This window comes from Nannospalax galili, unplaced genomic scaffold (genome assembly GCF_000622305.1).
Source record: "Nannospalax galili isolate Female #2095 unplaced genomic scaffold, S.galili_v1.0 scaffold218, whole genome shotgun sequence".
Taxonomy (NCBI): Eukaryota; Metazoa; Chordata; class Mammalia; order Rodentia; family Spalacidae; genus Nannospalax; species Nannospalax galili.
In genome coordinates, this window is record NW_008343207.1 from 3,637,396 (window position 1) to 3,650,692 (window position 13,297).

General features: G+C 44.8%; 1 protein-coding gene across 15 annotated transcripts in view; it reads left to right on the top strand.

The window, feature by feature from the left end:
• Kdm2b (lysine demethylase 2B) overlaps positions 1–13,297 on the top strand; it is a 146,151-nt gene that overhangs the window by 116,359 nt on the left and 16,495 nt on the right. For all 15 annotated transcript variants that reach the window (XR_003850481.1, XM_029566594.1, XM_029566585.1 and 12 more), the window contains one exon: positions 6,582–6,806. Coding sequence is in view for 14 of the 15 variants with exons in the window: in XM_029566594.1 (XP_029422454.1) it covers positions 6,582–6,806 (225 nt within the window). In the remaining variant the exon portion in view is untranslated. The remainder of the gene's footprint in view (positions 1–6,581; positions 6,807–13,297) is intronic.

Below are 13,297 nucleotides of genomic sequence, written 5' to 3' on the forward strand. Positions count from 1 at the left end.
AGACAGCATTTCCCTGTAGCCCAGCTGGCCTGGAGCTCACTATGTAGACCAGGCTAACCTCAAACTCACAGACTCCCAAGTGCTGCGACTAAAGGCATGCACCACCATGCCCAGCTTTTTTTTTTTCTTTCCTTTTTAAAAGGATAGGCTGGAGGCGCTGGAGAGATGGCTCAGCGGTTAAGAACACTGATTGTTCTTGCAGAAGACCTGGGTTTGAATCCCAGCACCCACATGGCAGCTAACAACTGTCCATAACTCTGGTTCCAGGGGATCCGACAGCCTCTTCTGTCCTCTGTGGGGCATTGCATGACATGGGTGCACTTACCTAAAAAAAAGATTTATTTTAAAATTTTATGTGTATGAGTATTTTACCTGCATGTATATATGTGACCACATGCAAGCCTGGTTGCTGAGGAGGCCAGAAGAAGGTATTAGATTCCCTGGTTCTGGATTTACGTGTGGTTGTGAGCAGTCATGTAGTTGCTGGGAACTGAAACTCAGTCCTTTGCAAAGAACAGCAAGTGGATCTTCATCACTAAGTCATCTATCCAGCTCCCTTCTATTTTTAATTTTGAGGCAGGTCTCACTTTAGTTGCTCAGGTGCGCTGTGAATTCTTCATGGTCCAGATCTTTCCATTAGCCTCCCAAGTAGCTATAAGCCCACCAGACAGGCAAACTGTCTTCATTGTAGAAACATTTAGCTACATTTTCTTGTTTTTCTCACTTGCCTTTTTTTTTTTTTTTTTTGAGACAGGGTCTCCCTGTAGCCCCAGCTGTCCTGGAACTCACTATGTAGACCAGGCTGGCCTCAAACTCACAAAGATCCAACCTGCCTCTGCCTACCAAGTGCTGGGACTACAGGTGTGCACCACCACGTCCTGCTCACTTGACTTTTGACAGAAGAAATTCTTGACCACACCTTTCTTGAGACTCTGGCCTGGTTCTTGGGGGCAGCTTTCTGCTGCTTCTCCTGCCTTTCTGGCATTCCTGAAGGGATCCTTTTTTTCCTGCTTTTACTTTAATGTTTTCAGTCTTAGGGTTACTGTGAAAGATTTTTCTTCGGCCAACCCTCACCCCTGTCTTAGTGAAACAGCTTAAACACTTAGGCGATGTGTTTCTGCCTTCCCTAGGTGTCCTGAAACTCTCCTGAATTGTCCCCTCCTGTTGTTGTGTCTTGCCCTCGTAATTTCCAGCTGACCTCTGCTTATATTGTCTTGATCATTGCCCAAGAAATCCCCACTCGCACACTAGTGCTAGAACATAGTCATGCTGCTCCTGTGTATGAAGTCCTCTATGTACTCTTACAGGTCTGTTTCCTTAATGTGGCCTACAAAGCCCTGCAGGTTAGGTTCCTTTTCTAGTTCCTGTTTTCCAGCAGCTTTGCTGAGCTGTTTGCAGTTCTTTGAATGTGTCATGTAGTTTCACACCTCTGTCTTACTCTTCCCTCTGCCTAGCCCATCCTAGTCTCTAACCACCCACACACCCACCTGTCCATCCCTGTCCTGCAGAGTTCTATTCTCCCTTTGATGCCCACCTAATAAGCAGCTGCTGTGTTGTGGGTTGTCTTTCCCAGACTGCCATTCTCAGGCTATGGGCATCTCTTCTGGGTTTGCACACCAGAATCCACGCTTTAGAGCTATTACCTAGGCTTGTATTTTAATGTTCTCATTTGTCAGTAGTGTGACACTGGTCAGATTACTTAACTGCACTGTTCCTCAGTTTCCTCTTTGCAAATGGAGATAATAATTCCTACCTCATTGGCTGCTGGTACAAATATTAAAAAGACTAACTAGCATTTCAGTCAACATTAGCTCATGGTATCATCATGTTGCTTTTATGTGGTTTCACTTCTTTCTCCTTCTAGACTGTAATGTCTTTGTGAGTAGGCTACATGTCTTACTAATCTTGGTAGTCCCAGCATTTCACATTGAATCTGGCTCATAATTCACAGCCAGAAAACACTTGAGTGCGTGGGTGAATATGTGAATGAGGGGGTTAATGAATGAATCCCAGTGCACATTGCATATTCTTAATGCTCTTGATGTCAAGCATCCTTTCTTGTGCTTATTGGCCCTGTGTGTGTGTCTTGTCTGTCTTTGTGTGTACTTGTTAATTGTGTGTGTGTGTGTGTGTGTGTGTGTGTGTATGAGTGTTTTGCCTGCATGTACGAAAATGCACCTGTGTCATACAATGCCAGCAGAGGCCAGAAGAGGGCATCAGATCCCCTGGAACTGGGGTTATGGATGTTGTTAGCCACCTTGTGGTTGCTGGGAATTGAACCCAGATCCTCTGGAAGAGCAGCCAGTGCTCTTAATCAATGATCCATCTCTCTAACCTGTGTGTATAATTTTTTGTTTGTTTTGCTTTCTGTTTTGTTGTTTGGTATAGGGTCTCACTATGTAACCCTGACTGGCCTGGAACTCACTATCAGGCTGGCCTTGAACTCACAAAAATCCTCTTGCCTCTAATCCAAGTGCTAGGATTAAAGGTGCATACCACCATACCTGGCTTATATACTCTTTTGTGTGTGTGTATGAGTGTTTTGCATGCATGTATGTAAGTGCACTCATGCATGTAGTGCCCAGAGGAGGCCAAAAGAGGGTATTGGATCTCCTGGAACTCGAGTTGTGGATGGTTCTTAACTGCCACGTGGGTCCTGGGAACTGAATCCGGGGCCTCTGCAAGAGTAGCCAGTGCTGTGAATAACTGAGCCGTCTCCAGCCCCTCGTTTTTTTTTTTCAAGAACTAGCTATTTATGGGGCTGGAGAGATGGCTCAGCAGCACTGGCTCCTCTTGTTGTAGAGGACTTAGGCTCAGTTCCCAGCACTCACATGGCAGCTAACAACCACCCACAACTCCAGTTCCAGGGGCTCCAGTGCCCTCTTCTGGCCTCTGCATTGCACAATATGGGTGCGCTTACACACATGCAAGCAATACCCTCATACACAGTTGAGATTTTATTTTATTTTATTATACTTTTTCAGTGCTGGGATCAAACTCATGCTATGCCAGTGCTTTATCACTGAGTTGCACCCTTCAGCCTCAGATTGCAATAAATCAGTACATAGATCACTTTGGGGAATACAGCCATTTTAACAGTATTAAGTCTTCCAATCCGTGGTAGTATTTTTCTTTTGCCAGGAATGATGGCACACACGTTGTTTTTTTGGTCTTTTTGAGACAGGGTTTCCCAGTAGCCCTAGCTGTCCTGGAACTCACTATGTAGACCAGGCTGGCCTTGAACTCAGAGATCTGAGTTCCTCTGCCTCCCAAGTGTTGGGATTAAAGGCGTGTGTCACCACGCCCAGCTTGTTTTTTTTTTTTTTATAGTTTATTATTTCTAATTTATGCGTATGAGTATATTGCTTGCATGTATGTGAGTGCACCCGTGTCCTGCATTGCCGCAGAGATCAGAGCTTTGGATTCCCCTGGAACTGGAATTAAGGATGGTTCATGGCCACCATGTGGGTGCTGGGAATCGAACCCGGGTCCTCTGCAGGAGCAATCAGTGCTCTGAACCGCTGAGCCATCTCTCCAGCCCCCAGCTTGGTCTTTTTAAGACAGGGTCTCCCTGTAGCCTGGAACTCAATATGTAAACCAGGCTGGCCATGTGTGCTATCAAGCTGGGCCCTTGGGAGGCAGAGGCAGGTAGATTTCTGTGAGCTTGAGGCCAGCTTGGTCTACATAGTGAGTTTCAAGCCGGACAGGGTTACATAGTGAGACATTTCTTTTAAGGGAAATGCTTTTGGAATTGCCCTGGAGAAAGGTATTGGACCACTGAAATATATATGTTCAGGTTTTCCTAAGGTTTTATAGTGAGCTAATGATGTGGATCCTGGGCTAATTAGATCTGCAAGTGGGTCTGGGGATGTAATTCAGTTGGTAGAGTGCTTTCTTGCCATATACAAAGCACTGCATAAACCAGGCATGGTAGCAAATGCCTGTAATCCCAGCACTTAGGAGGTAAAAGCAAGATGATCAGGAGTTTGAGGTCACTCTTGGCTACATGGAGAATTAAAGGCAGCCTGAGATCAAAAAGTTTTTTTAAATTAGATCAATAAATGACCTTGTTGCTGGAGTGCTAATTTGTAAGTGATCTAAATACTGTCATTCTCTGATAGGGCTGCTAATAGCTACCCATATTATTGCTATATTCAGGAATTTGATAAGTGAGCTGTTAATAGGACACTGGCCCCTGGCCGGAGAAAAAGCAGAAAGCACAGTATGTTGTGGGGAGGAGATGCCTTCCTGGGCATTGTTCTGCTCTTCTGTTCTCTGATGTACCTTCATACTGAGGGCCTGAGGCACTTGTGGACTATGTGGTACTGTTGCCTGCCATACTTTCACTGTGCATCTGAAGGAGGTCTAGAGTGTGGCTTTGAAGCCAGTATTTCCTCTGCAAGCTTTGTGATCTTGGGTGAGCCGCTTGACCTATAGCTTCAGATTCTCACCTGAAAAAATAGGAACATTAAGGCAGCTCTCACAGAGTTATTACTAGAAAGCCAAGTCATATCATATGTAAAATGATGACCATAGTATCTACATACGGTACTCAGAAAATACCTACTGTGTTGGCCATCCCTGTCACCATTGCTCCTTCCTCAGCATTTGTGTGTTGCTCTTTGGCTGTTGCTGAGTTTTCAAGTCTGTAGTCCCTGTGTGCCATTCTGAAATCTAAAAAGATCTGCACATTGATTATGGTTTACATATCTGATGACAGACCTGAACTTAAACTGACATATGCAGTGTATAGGCAGGTGTGTCTCACTAAAGGTATGCACATGGTAGGCCTGTTCAGGGGTGTGACTAGAGGCAGCCCAGACCTCACTATAAGGACAGTGGGAGGAGGTCTATGGTACCCTTGGCTGCTTGGAAGAAGAGTGACTTGTGGGAGGGCAGACAAGTTGAGAACTGTGTTGACCATTAGTGGCCCTCTAGGCCTGGGGCCCTGCTCATCCCTGTTCCCCATCTACAAGGGCGATGAGGGTACACCGGCCAGAAAAGTCACAATAGGAAGTTGGGTTCAGACCTTTTCTTTTGAGCACTTGAGACTGCAGAGGCCTAGCAGCTTTCTTGAATATTGTGGGGTACTAGGAAAGTGCCTCCAAGAGTGTAGTATGTGAGATTGGCAGTGAGGCTGTCAATGGAAAAAGGTAACCTTTTCTTCTAATGTGGGTGGATGTCCTGAGCAGCCCTGGGGGAGTCAGGGCAGTTATGTGTCATGGGAAGGGGTCCCTGAAGCTAACCAGGCTGAACAGTAACAGCTCTTCAGGCCTGTGGGTTAACAGGATAGGATTTTCTGTGGAGAACCAAATGTGACAAACTATAGAAGAATGTTGAAGATGAGCAGTTGCCTGGAAAGTGACTTTAAGCAGTAGGTCTGTAGGTTTCCAAATGAGCAGGGAGACTAAATTTAAACTTGCCCCAGTTAACTCATGCTGCAAAAGGATGCTTTGGACAGCACTACCTGGTCCTTCCTCTGATTCTTGATGGACAGTGGCCCCTAGTAGTTAGCTCAGCAACTCTGCCATACATCCTGGGTTTGCTGTAGGCTCTAGGGGTGGTGACCAGGAAGTGGGAACTAGGGGCAAGAACTGTAGCTGTCTTGCCTTATTGTTGAGCATTGAGTACTGCTTTCTTTTGATTTGCTCTCTTTTTATCCAAGTTGCCAGGAAAGACATACTTAAAGCCCAGTTAGGGAGAGTCAGTGTAGTCAGTGGCCCTGCAAGTTACCATCCTGTTCTCCCAGTGTCTCTGGGTTTCAGGGCATCTCATGGTCTTGTAGTGGTGCTTGAGATCCCTGTGATGACAGTGCTCCTGTGCCCCATCTCAGAAAAAGCTAGCTTGAGGCAGATTCTCTCATGATTGATAGGCCCCTGAGCCCAGCACAGAAAAGCAGGGAAAGCTTCCAAAACTGTGTATAAACTGGTCCTACGCATTTGCTGCTCAGCAAAGTACAGAGTAGCTGGGGTTCTGGTAGAGGTGTCAGGGGCAGACTGTGTAGCCCTGTGGCCCTTTTCCAAGGAAGCACAGCATGACTGTATGCAGGAGACCAGAGTGGTAGGAAGGGGCCTGTCTTGTTCCATAGGACCCAAAGGTCTGTAGACAGGGCTGCTGCCCACACAGGCAAGGTGCTCCCTGTAGTAGTTATCTAATGATGTGCTAAAAGGGTGCTTAAATCCACAGGTCCAAGATCAGGCTTGCTACAAAGGGTCAACTAGAGGACCCTTCCTTGCTTCTCCTGGTTTCTGGGGTTGCTCTGCAATCCTATGTGTTTCTTGGCTTGTAGACAAGATTCTAGTCACATGGCCACTTCTCCCTGTGTCTTCACATGTGTTCCCACTGTGCATGTCTACCAGTGTCCAGATTTCCCCGTCATATGATTAGGGCTTACCTGAATGACTTTCTTTAACCTAGTTACTTCTGAATCCCCTGTCTCCATATGGTTACCTTCTGAGATATCAAGGTTTAGTACTTTAGCATCCCTTTTCTGGGGCTATAGCTCATCCTGACACCATCTCCTGAGTGCCTGGCCACCTCTGCAGCATCCCATTTCACTTGTACCATCTGTTCCCCTCCAGAACCGGGCAGTGGGTCGGCCCAAGGGCAAGCTGGGCCCGGCTTCTGCGGTGAAGTTGGCTGCCAACCGGACAACTGCAGGAGCTCGCAGGCGCCGGACGCGATGCCGCAAGTGCGAGGCCTGTCTGCGGACCGAGTGCGGAGAGTGCCACTTCTGCAAGGATATGAAGAAGTTTGGAGGCCCTGGGCGCATGAAGCAGAGCTGCATCATGCGGCAGTGCATTGCGGTGAGTGCTCAGGAGGTGGCCGGGGCACTTCCCCACAAGGCCCTGGGCCTCCCCACTCTGCATTACCTGACCTTGTTTCCCAGCTTACTGATCTGTCCTGCCTGATAGATGCTTCCTTTGGGTGGAGGAGCTAAGATGGTATTCTTTCCAGCTGTCTTTTGTTAGACTCGATACCCTTGCCATGTGTTGAGTTCCTATGTCTTCATCATCTGGTAGTCTATAACTCCTCCCTTACTAAGATAGTACTTTGGAGTGGTTCTCAATTAAAAATGTCAGGGCAGCTTGTCTTGGCTATGACCCTGTTACCAACATTTATGGTCCAGTTGATGATGATTCTGAACTTATTCTTCCTATGAAGTCTTTCCTTCATAGTCAGAGGTCTAGGTGGAAGGTCAAGAAGTGATATTGTGGCATCAGGGAGCTGGGCCCATAGAGAACATTACCAGTCCCTCCAGACACCTCACTCTTCTTTGGCAGTGGCCCAGGGCCTCTGGCCTTGTTCCAGGATCAGGCAGTGGTATAGACTTTGACAACTTGGCATGGTCTTAGGGTTCACTCTTGGTTCCTTCCTCCACACACAGACTTTGCCTTCCCTGCAGCACTGCTCCCTGGGAGCCCAGTGGTTCTCCTCCTACCCTTTGAAAAGCCAGCCCAGCTGGAGTGACCAGATTCCTTTGTCTTAGTCAACTGGTCCATGGGTCCAGCATGGTACAGAGTGAACTTTTTCTCTCTGACTGCTACTGTACCCCTTAAGCCTTGGGTACCTTTCCCTTCTCCCTTGTTGTTTATTCCCTTCTCCCTTGAATGTTGTTTATTACTTGTGGCCAAAAACTGCAAACCATAAAATTTGCCAACTTAATTTTTTTGTGTGTGGCAGGGTCTCCTATACCCTAATCTGGCTGGGAACTCACTATATGAACCAGGCTATATCCTGGATCTTACAGAGATCTGCCTGCTTCTGTCTCCAGAGTGCTGGAATTAAAGGTGTGTGCCACCATGCCTGGCCTTAACCATTTTTAAGTGTACAACAAATGGTTAACTGTGTGCATGTGGCTGTGCTGCTGATCTAGAGGACATTTGCAAACCAAAACTAGCCGTTTTCCCTGCTACCCAGCCCTTGGTAACTATTGTTGCATTTTCAGTTTCTTTCTTTTTTCTTTTTCTTCCCTTTCCTTTCCATTTCTTTCCCTTTTTCCTGTCTCTGCCTCCAAAGTGCTGTGATTAAAGGTTTGCACCACCACACCTGGCCCAAAATTTTTGTACTATTAAGGATCAAACCCTAGGCCTTCCCCATGTTTGGCAAGCTCTCTATCACTGAGCGATTTCAATCTCAGAATTCCTTTTTCTTTTTCTTTCTTTCTTTCTTTCTTTCTTTTTCTTTCTTTCTTTCTTTCTCTTTCTTTTTCTTTCTTTCTTTTAAATATTTTATTTTTATTTTATGTGTATGAGTGTATTGCCTGCATGTATGTAAATGTACCCATGTTGTGCAATGTCACCGAAGTCAGAAGAGGGTTTCGGATTCCCCTGGAACTGGAGTTAAGGATGGTTTGTAGCCGCCATGTAGATGCTGGGAATCAAACCCAGGTCCTCTGCAAGAGCAGTCAGTGTTCTTAACCACTGAGCCATCTCTCCAGCCCTATTTCTTTATTTTTAATTTTTTTTTTTTTGCTTATTATGCCAGAGGTGGGGGGAGGGGGTCTTGCCATGTAGATCTGGTTGGCCTTAAACTCAGGGAGGTCCCTTTGTATCAGCCTCTTCTTAAGTGCTGGGATTACAGATGTGCACGACTACACCCAGTAATACCTCCCCCCCCCCCTTTTTTTTTTTTTTTGTCTTTTTTAAGACAGGGTCTCCCTGTAGCCCCAGCTGGCCTGGAACTGGCTATGTAGGCCAGGCTGGCCTCGAACTCAAAGAGATCTGCCTGCCTCTGCCTCCCGGTGCTGTGACTAAAGGCATGCACCACCATGTCCTGCTGACTTTCTTCACTTTAAAAAAGTTTTATCTGTATGAGTGTTTTCCTTGGTTGTGTGTAAGTGCATCCATGTCATGCAGTGTCCAAGGAGGCCATAAGAATAGGCATCAAATCACCTGGAACTGGTGTTACAGATGGTTGTTACCTGCCACGTGAGTCCTGGGAACTGAGCTTAGGTCTTCTGCAAGAGTAGCCCATGCTCTTAACCACTGAGCTATCTTTCCAGCCCTGACTTTTTTTTTAATTTTTAAAAATTTATTATTTTAGCCAGGCGTGGTGGCACACGCCTGTAGTCCCAGCACTTGGGAGGCAGAGGCAGGTGGATCTTTGTGAGTTCAAGGACAGCCTGGTTCACATAGTGAGTTCCAGGACAGCTGGGGCTACAGGGAGACCCTGCTTCAAAAAGACCCCCCCAAAATTATTTTAATTTTATGTGCATGAGTGCCTGCATTTATGTAAGAGCACCCATGTTATATAGTGCCCACTGAAGTCAGAAGAGGTGTCAGATCCCCTGGACCTCTAGTTAGGGATGGTTGTTACCTGCCATGTGGGTGCTGGGAATTGAACCCAGGTCCTCTGCAAAAGTAGCCAGTGCTCTTTAACTGCTGAGCTATCTCTCTGAACCCTTGACTTTGTTTTTATAAGGTTGAATAATATTCCATTGGCTGCATCTCACACTGGTTTTTTGTTTTCTTTTGTCTACTCATCTGTTTGTGGATATTTGAGTTGCTTCTACCTCTTGCCTCTTGTGAATAATGCTGCAGTGAGCCTGGGTTTGGGAATGTCTTTGAGATCTTGTTTTCAATCCAGAAGTGGAGCTACTGGATTACTCTATTTTTAATTGTTTGAGGAACCTCCATACTGTTTTCCATAGTGGTTACACCATTTTACATTGCCACAAGTAGTGCAGAGGTTCACACTTCTCTACATGCTTTGACACAGTATTTTCTGGTGTTGTTTGTTCTTTGTTTTTTAGCAGTAGCCATTCTAATGTGTATGGTGTGGTATCTCCTGTAGTTTTGATTTGCACAGCCCTAATGATTAGTGGTACTAAGAATCTTTTCATGTCCTTATTTGGCCAGTTTAGGTAGGTCTCTCAAGTCCTCCACCCATCTTTAAGTTAGATTTTTTTGGTCTTTTGATGAGTTGTAGTTCTTCATATATTCTGCATATTAATCCTCAAAATCAAGTACAGGTTTTTGGGGGTTTTTTTGTTGTGTTTTTTTTTTTTTCTTTTTGAGGCAGGGTCTCCCTGTAGCCCCCAGCTGGCCTGGAACTCACTTTTAGACCAGGGTGGCCTCATCGAACTCACAGAGATCTGTCTGCCTCTGTCTCCTGAGTTCTGGGATTACAGGCATGCGCCACAGGTTTTTATCTGTATATGTGCTGTTTTTCTGGAGACAGGGTCCGTGTGACTCATTGTATTCTATTGGAATTTTACTTAATGTGTATGATTGTATTGCCTCCATGTGTGTAAGTACATCCATGTCCTGTGTTTCTTAAGAAGGTCAGAAGAGGGTGTCAAATTCCACTGGAACTGAAGTTATGAATGTTTTAGCTGCCATGTGGGTGCTGAGGTCTTCTGCAACAGCAGCCAATGCTCTTAACTGCTGAGCCATTTCTCCAGCCCCCAGATTCTGTCAGAATTTTAAGGAGCTGCTCTGTGAAAACTGCTGGGTTTTGAAAACAGTATCACCTAAAACTTAGTATGTGGGCAGTGACCCATGATTCTTTCCACAGATGAAAAAGATACAGGAAACCTATGTGATATGCCACCTTACCTCTGCAGCTTTCATGCCTGTCTCTCCATTGGGCCTTATTGGTCAGAGGAAACTCTGCATCTCTTGCTTTCTCCATCCTCCCGTGACTTTTTAGGTTTTTTTTTCTTGCTTTTTGGTTTTTTTTTTCTTATTTTGCTTTGTGTTTTGTTTGTTTTTATTTTATTTAAGAGCTCCTTGTATCTCCAGCTGGCCTAGAATGCACTGTGTAGACCAAGCCTAAGCAGCCTTGATCTCACAGAAATCCACCTGCTTCTGCCTCCTGAGTGCTGGGATTAAAGATGTGCACCACCATGCCCAGCTTATTTATTTTTTTACGTGTATGAGTGTTTTACCTGAACACATGTAAATGCACTTCATGCATGCAGTGTCTGCTGAGGCCAGAAGAGGGTATTGGGTCTCCTTGAACTGGATTTATGGATAGTTGTTAGCCGTCACATAGGTACTAGGAACAGCAAGTGCTCTTAACCACCGAGCCATCTCTCCAGCTCCCCCACCCCACCCCTATGGCTTCTTGAACCCTCCCAACTTTGGGGTTTTTTGGTCTTACCTCTGTAGTCCAGGCTGGTTTGGAATTTGCTATGTAGTCCATGCTGGCCTCACACTTGTCAGTATTTCTCCCCATATGGCTTCTTGCATAGACATCATCTCCTTGCCACTCAAACTTGTCTTCATGGCTGGATCTCTGCAGTAGCTTTACTTCTGGTGCCTGTTTCGTCTTGCTGCCTTCCTCAGTTCCCCCACCTCAGACCTTACTCTTGCTCCCATGGGCTGGTCCCCACCCTGCCCCCTACTCCATTCCCATCATGGGTGTGTGCTCCTTGCTTTAGATGCCCTGACCCACTCCTGTGTTGACAGCTTCCTATGTTGCTTCTTTGGTCTCATTCACCTGAAGGTTCTTTCTGCCTTTTTTTTTTTTTTAACATTATTTTTATTTTATGCATATGAGTATATTGCCTGCAGGTGTGTAAGTGCACCCGTGTTGTGCAGTGCCTGAGGAGGTTAGAAGAGGGTGGTGTTGGAACTGGAGTTACAGATGGTTGTTAGCCGCCGTGTGGGTGCTGAGAATTGAACCCAAGTTCTCTGCAAGAGCAGCTGGTGCTCTTAACAGTGACCATCTCTCCAGTTCCCCTTTCTGCCTTTCTTCCAAAAATAAGCTTTTGTTGCTTTGGATAATATTTAAACACAACTTTCCCATTTTTTTCTTTGTTTTTTAACACATTACGTCTTTGTCTTCCCAAATACCTCTAGGGTGGCACTATCTCCTCAGACCTGCACCCTTCTGTACCTTGTCTAACACTCAGTGATTCTCTTATTTTCATGTTCTATTTGAATTTACATGCCTCTGCCATTTCGTAAAGACTTTTAAAATTATGAATAGAATGTGCATCCTAACTTATTTTGAGGCCACTGTGAAGCAGTTTAAGAAAAATAGAGAGTGTTTCTTCTAATTGGCACTGGAAGGCTGATAGGGCATGGGGAAGGATGAAGGTCTGTCTTGGCCCCTCACCTTACTGAATATCAGCTAGTATAGCCATTCTCAAATTTTGTGGTCTTAGCACCCTTTTCTGGTCTTAAAAATTATGAGAACTCCCAGAGAAGTTTATCTTTATTATTTACTTAATAATACTGTATTTTGAACTAAAGCTAAGAAATTAAAATATATTTTAAGTTCATTTTAAAAACAACCCCCATTACATGTTAACAATGATGTTTTTATGAGAACCAACTATAATTTCCAAAATAAAAGTAATTAATAAAGAAGAATGACATCATTTCATGTTTCTACAAATCCCTTGTGTCTCTGGCTCATTAGTACTTGTATTTTCCTGTCTACTTCTATATACCATCTGCTAGATATATTGCTTAGATGGAGGAAAAGGAAAATACAGCTTCCCACAGATAATTAGCTGGACATAGGAGGGGTATGTTAATAGTTTTTCAGATAAACTTGAGTACCCTCAATAGGCCACAGGAGTCCCACAGGTGGCAGCTTCTTGAAGCTTAGTTGCAAATGGAATAAAAAACTGTATCAAGAACTTTTCATATTGTTACATTAAAAGTTGTCAGTCTTGCCCTTTAAGTAGCTCATACAGTTATAACATGTATTGGTCACTTGGCAGATACAGATTCACTGAGACAGATTTTTCTAAAGATTGCTACGTGCCATTATTATGCTATATGCATATGCTCATACAATCTTTTTTTTTTTTTTTTGAGACAGGGTCTCCTTGTAGCCCCAGCTGTCCTGGAACTCACTGTGTAGACCAGGCTGGCTTTGAACTCACAGAGATCTGCCTGCCTCTGCCTCTCGAGTGCTGGGATTAAAGGCGTGCGCCACCAAGCCCGGCTTATAATCAAGTTTTAAAAAAAAAAAATTATTATTTTACATGTATGTGTGTATTGTCTACATGTAGGTAAGTGCACCTGTATCATGCAGTGACTACGGAGAACAGAAGAGGCTGTCGGATCCGCTGGAACTAGAGTTATGGACAGTTGTTAGCTGCCATGTGGGTGCTGGGATTTGAACCTGGGTCCTTTGCAAGAACAGTCAGTATTCTTAACTGCTGAGCCATCTCTCCAACCCCATAATCACATTTGTTATCCCTGTCAATCTTTTCAGAAAAGCCTGTTCAGTCCATGGAAAGCCTACCTAGTGAAGAAAACTTCATTGGCCTTTAGATACTTAAATTTTTTTTTTTTTTTTTTTTTTTTTTTTTTTTGTCTTTTTGAGACAGGAT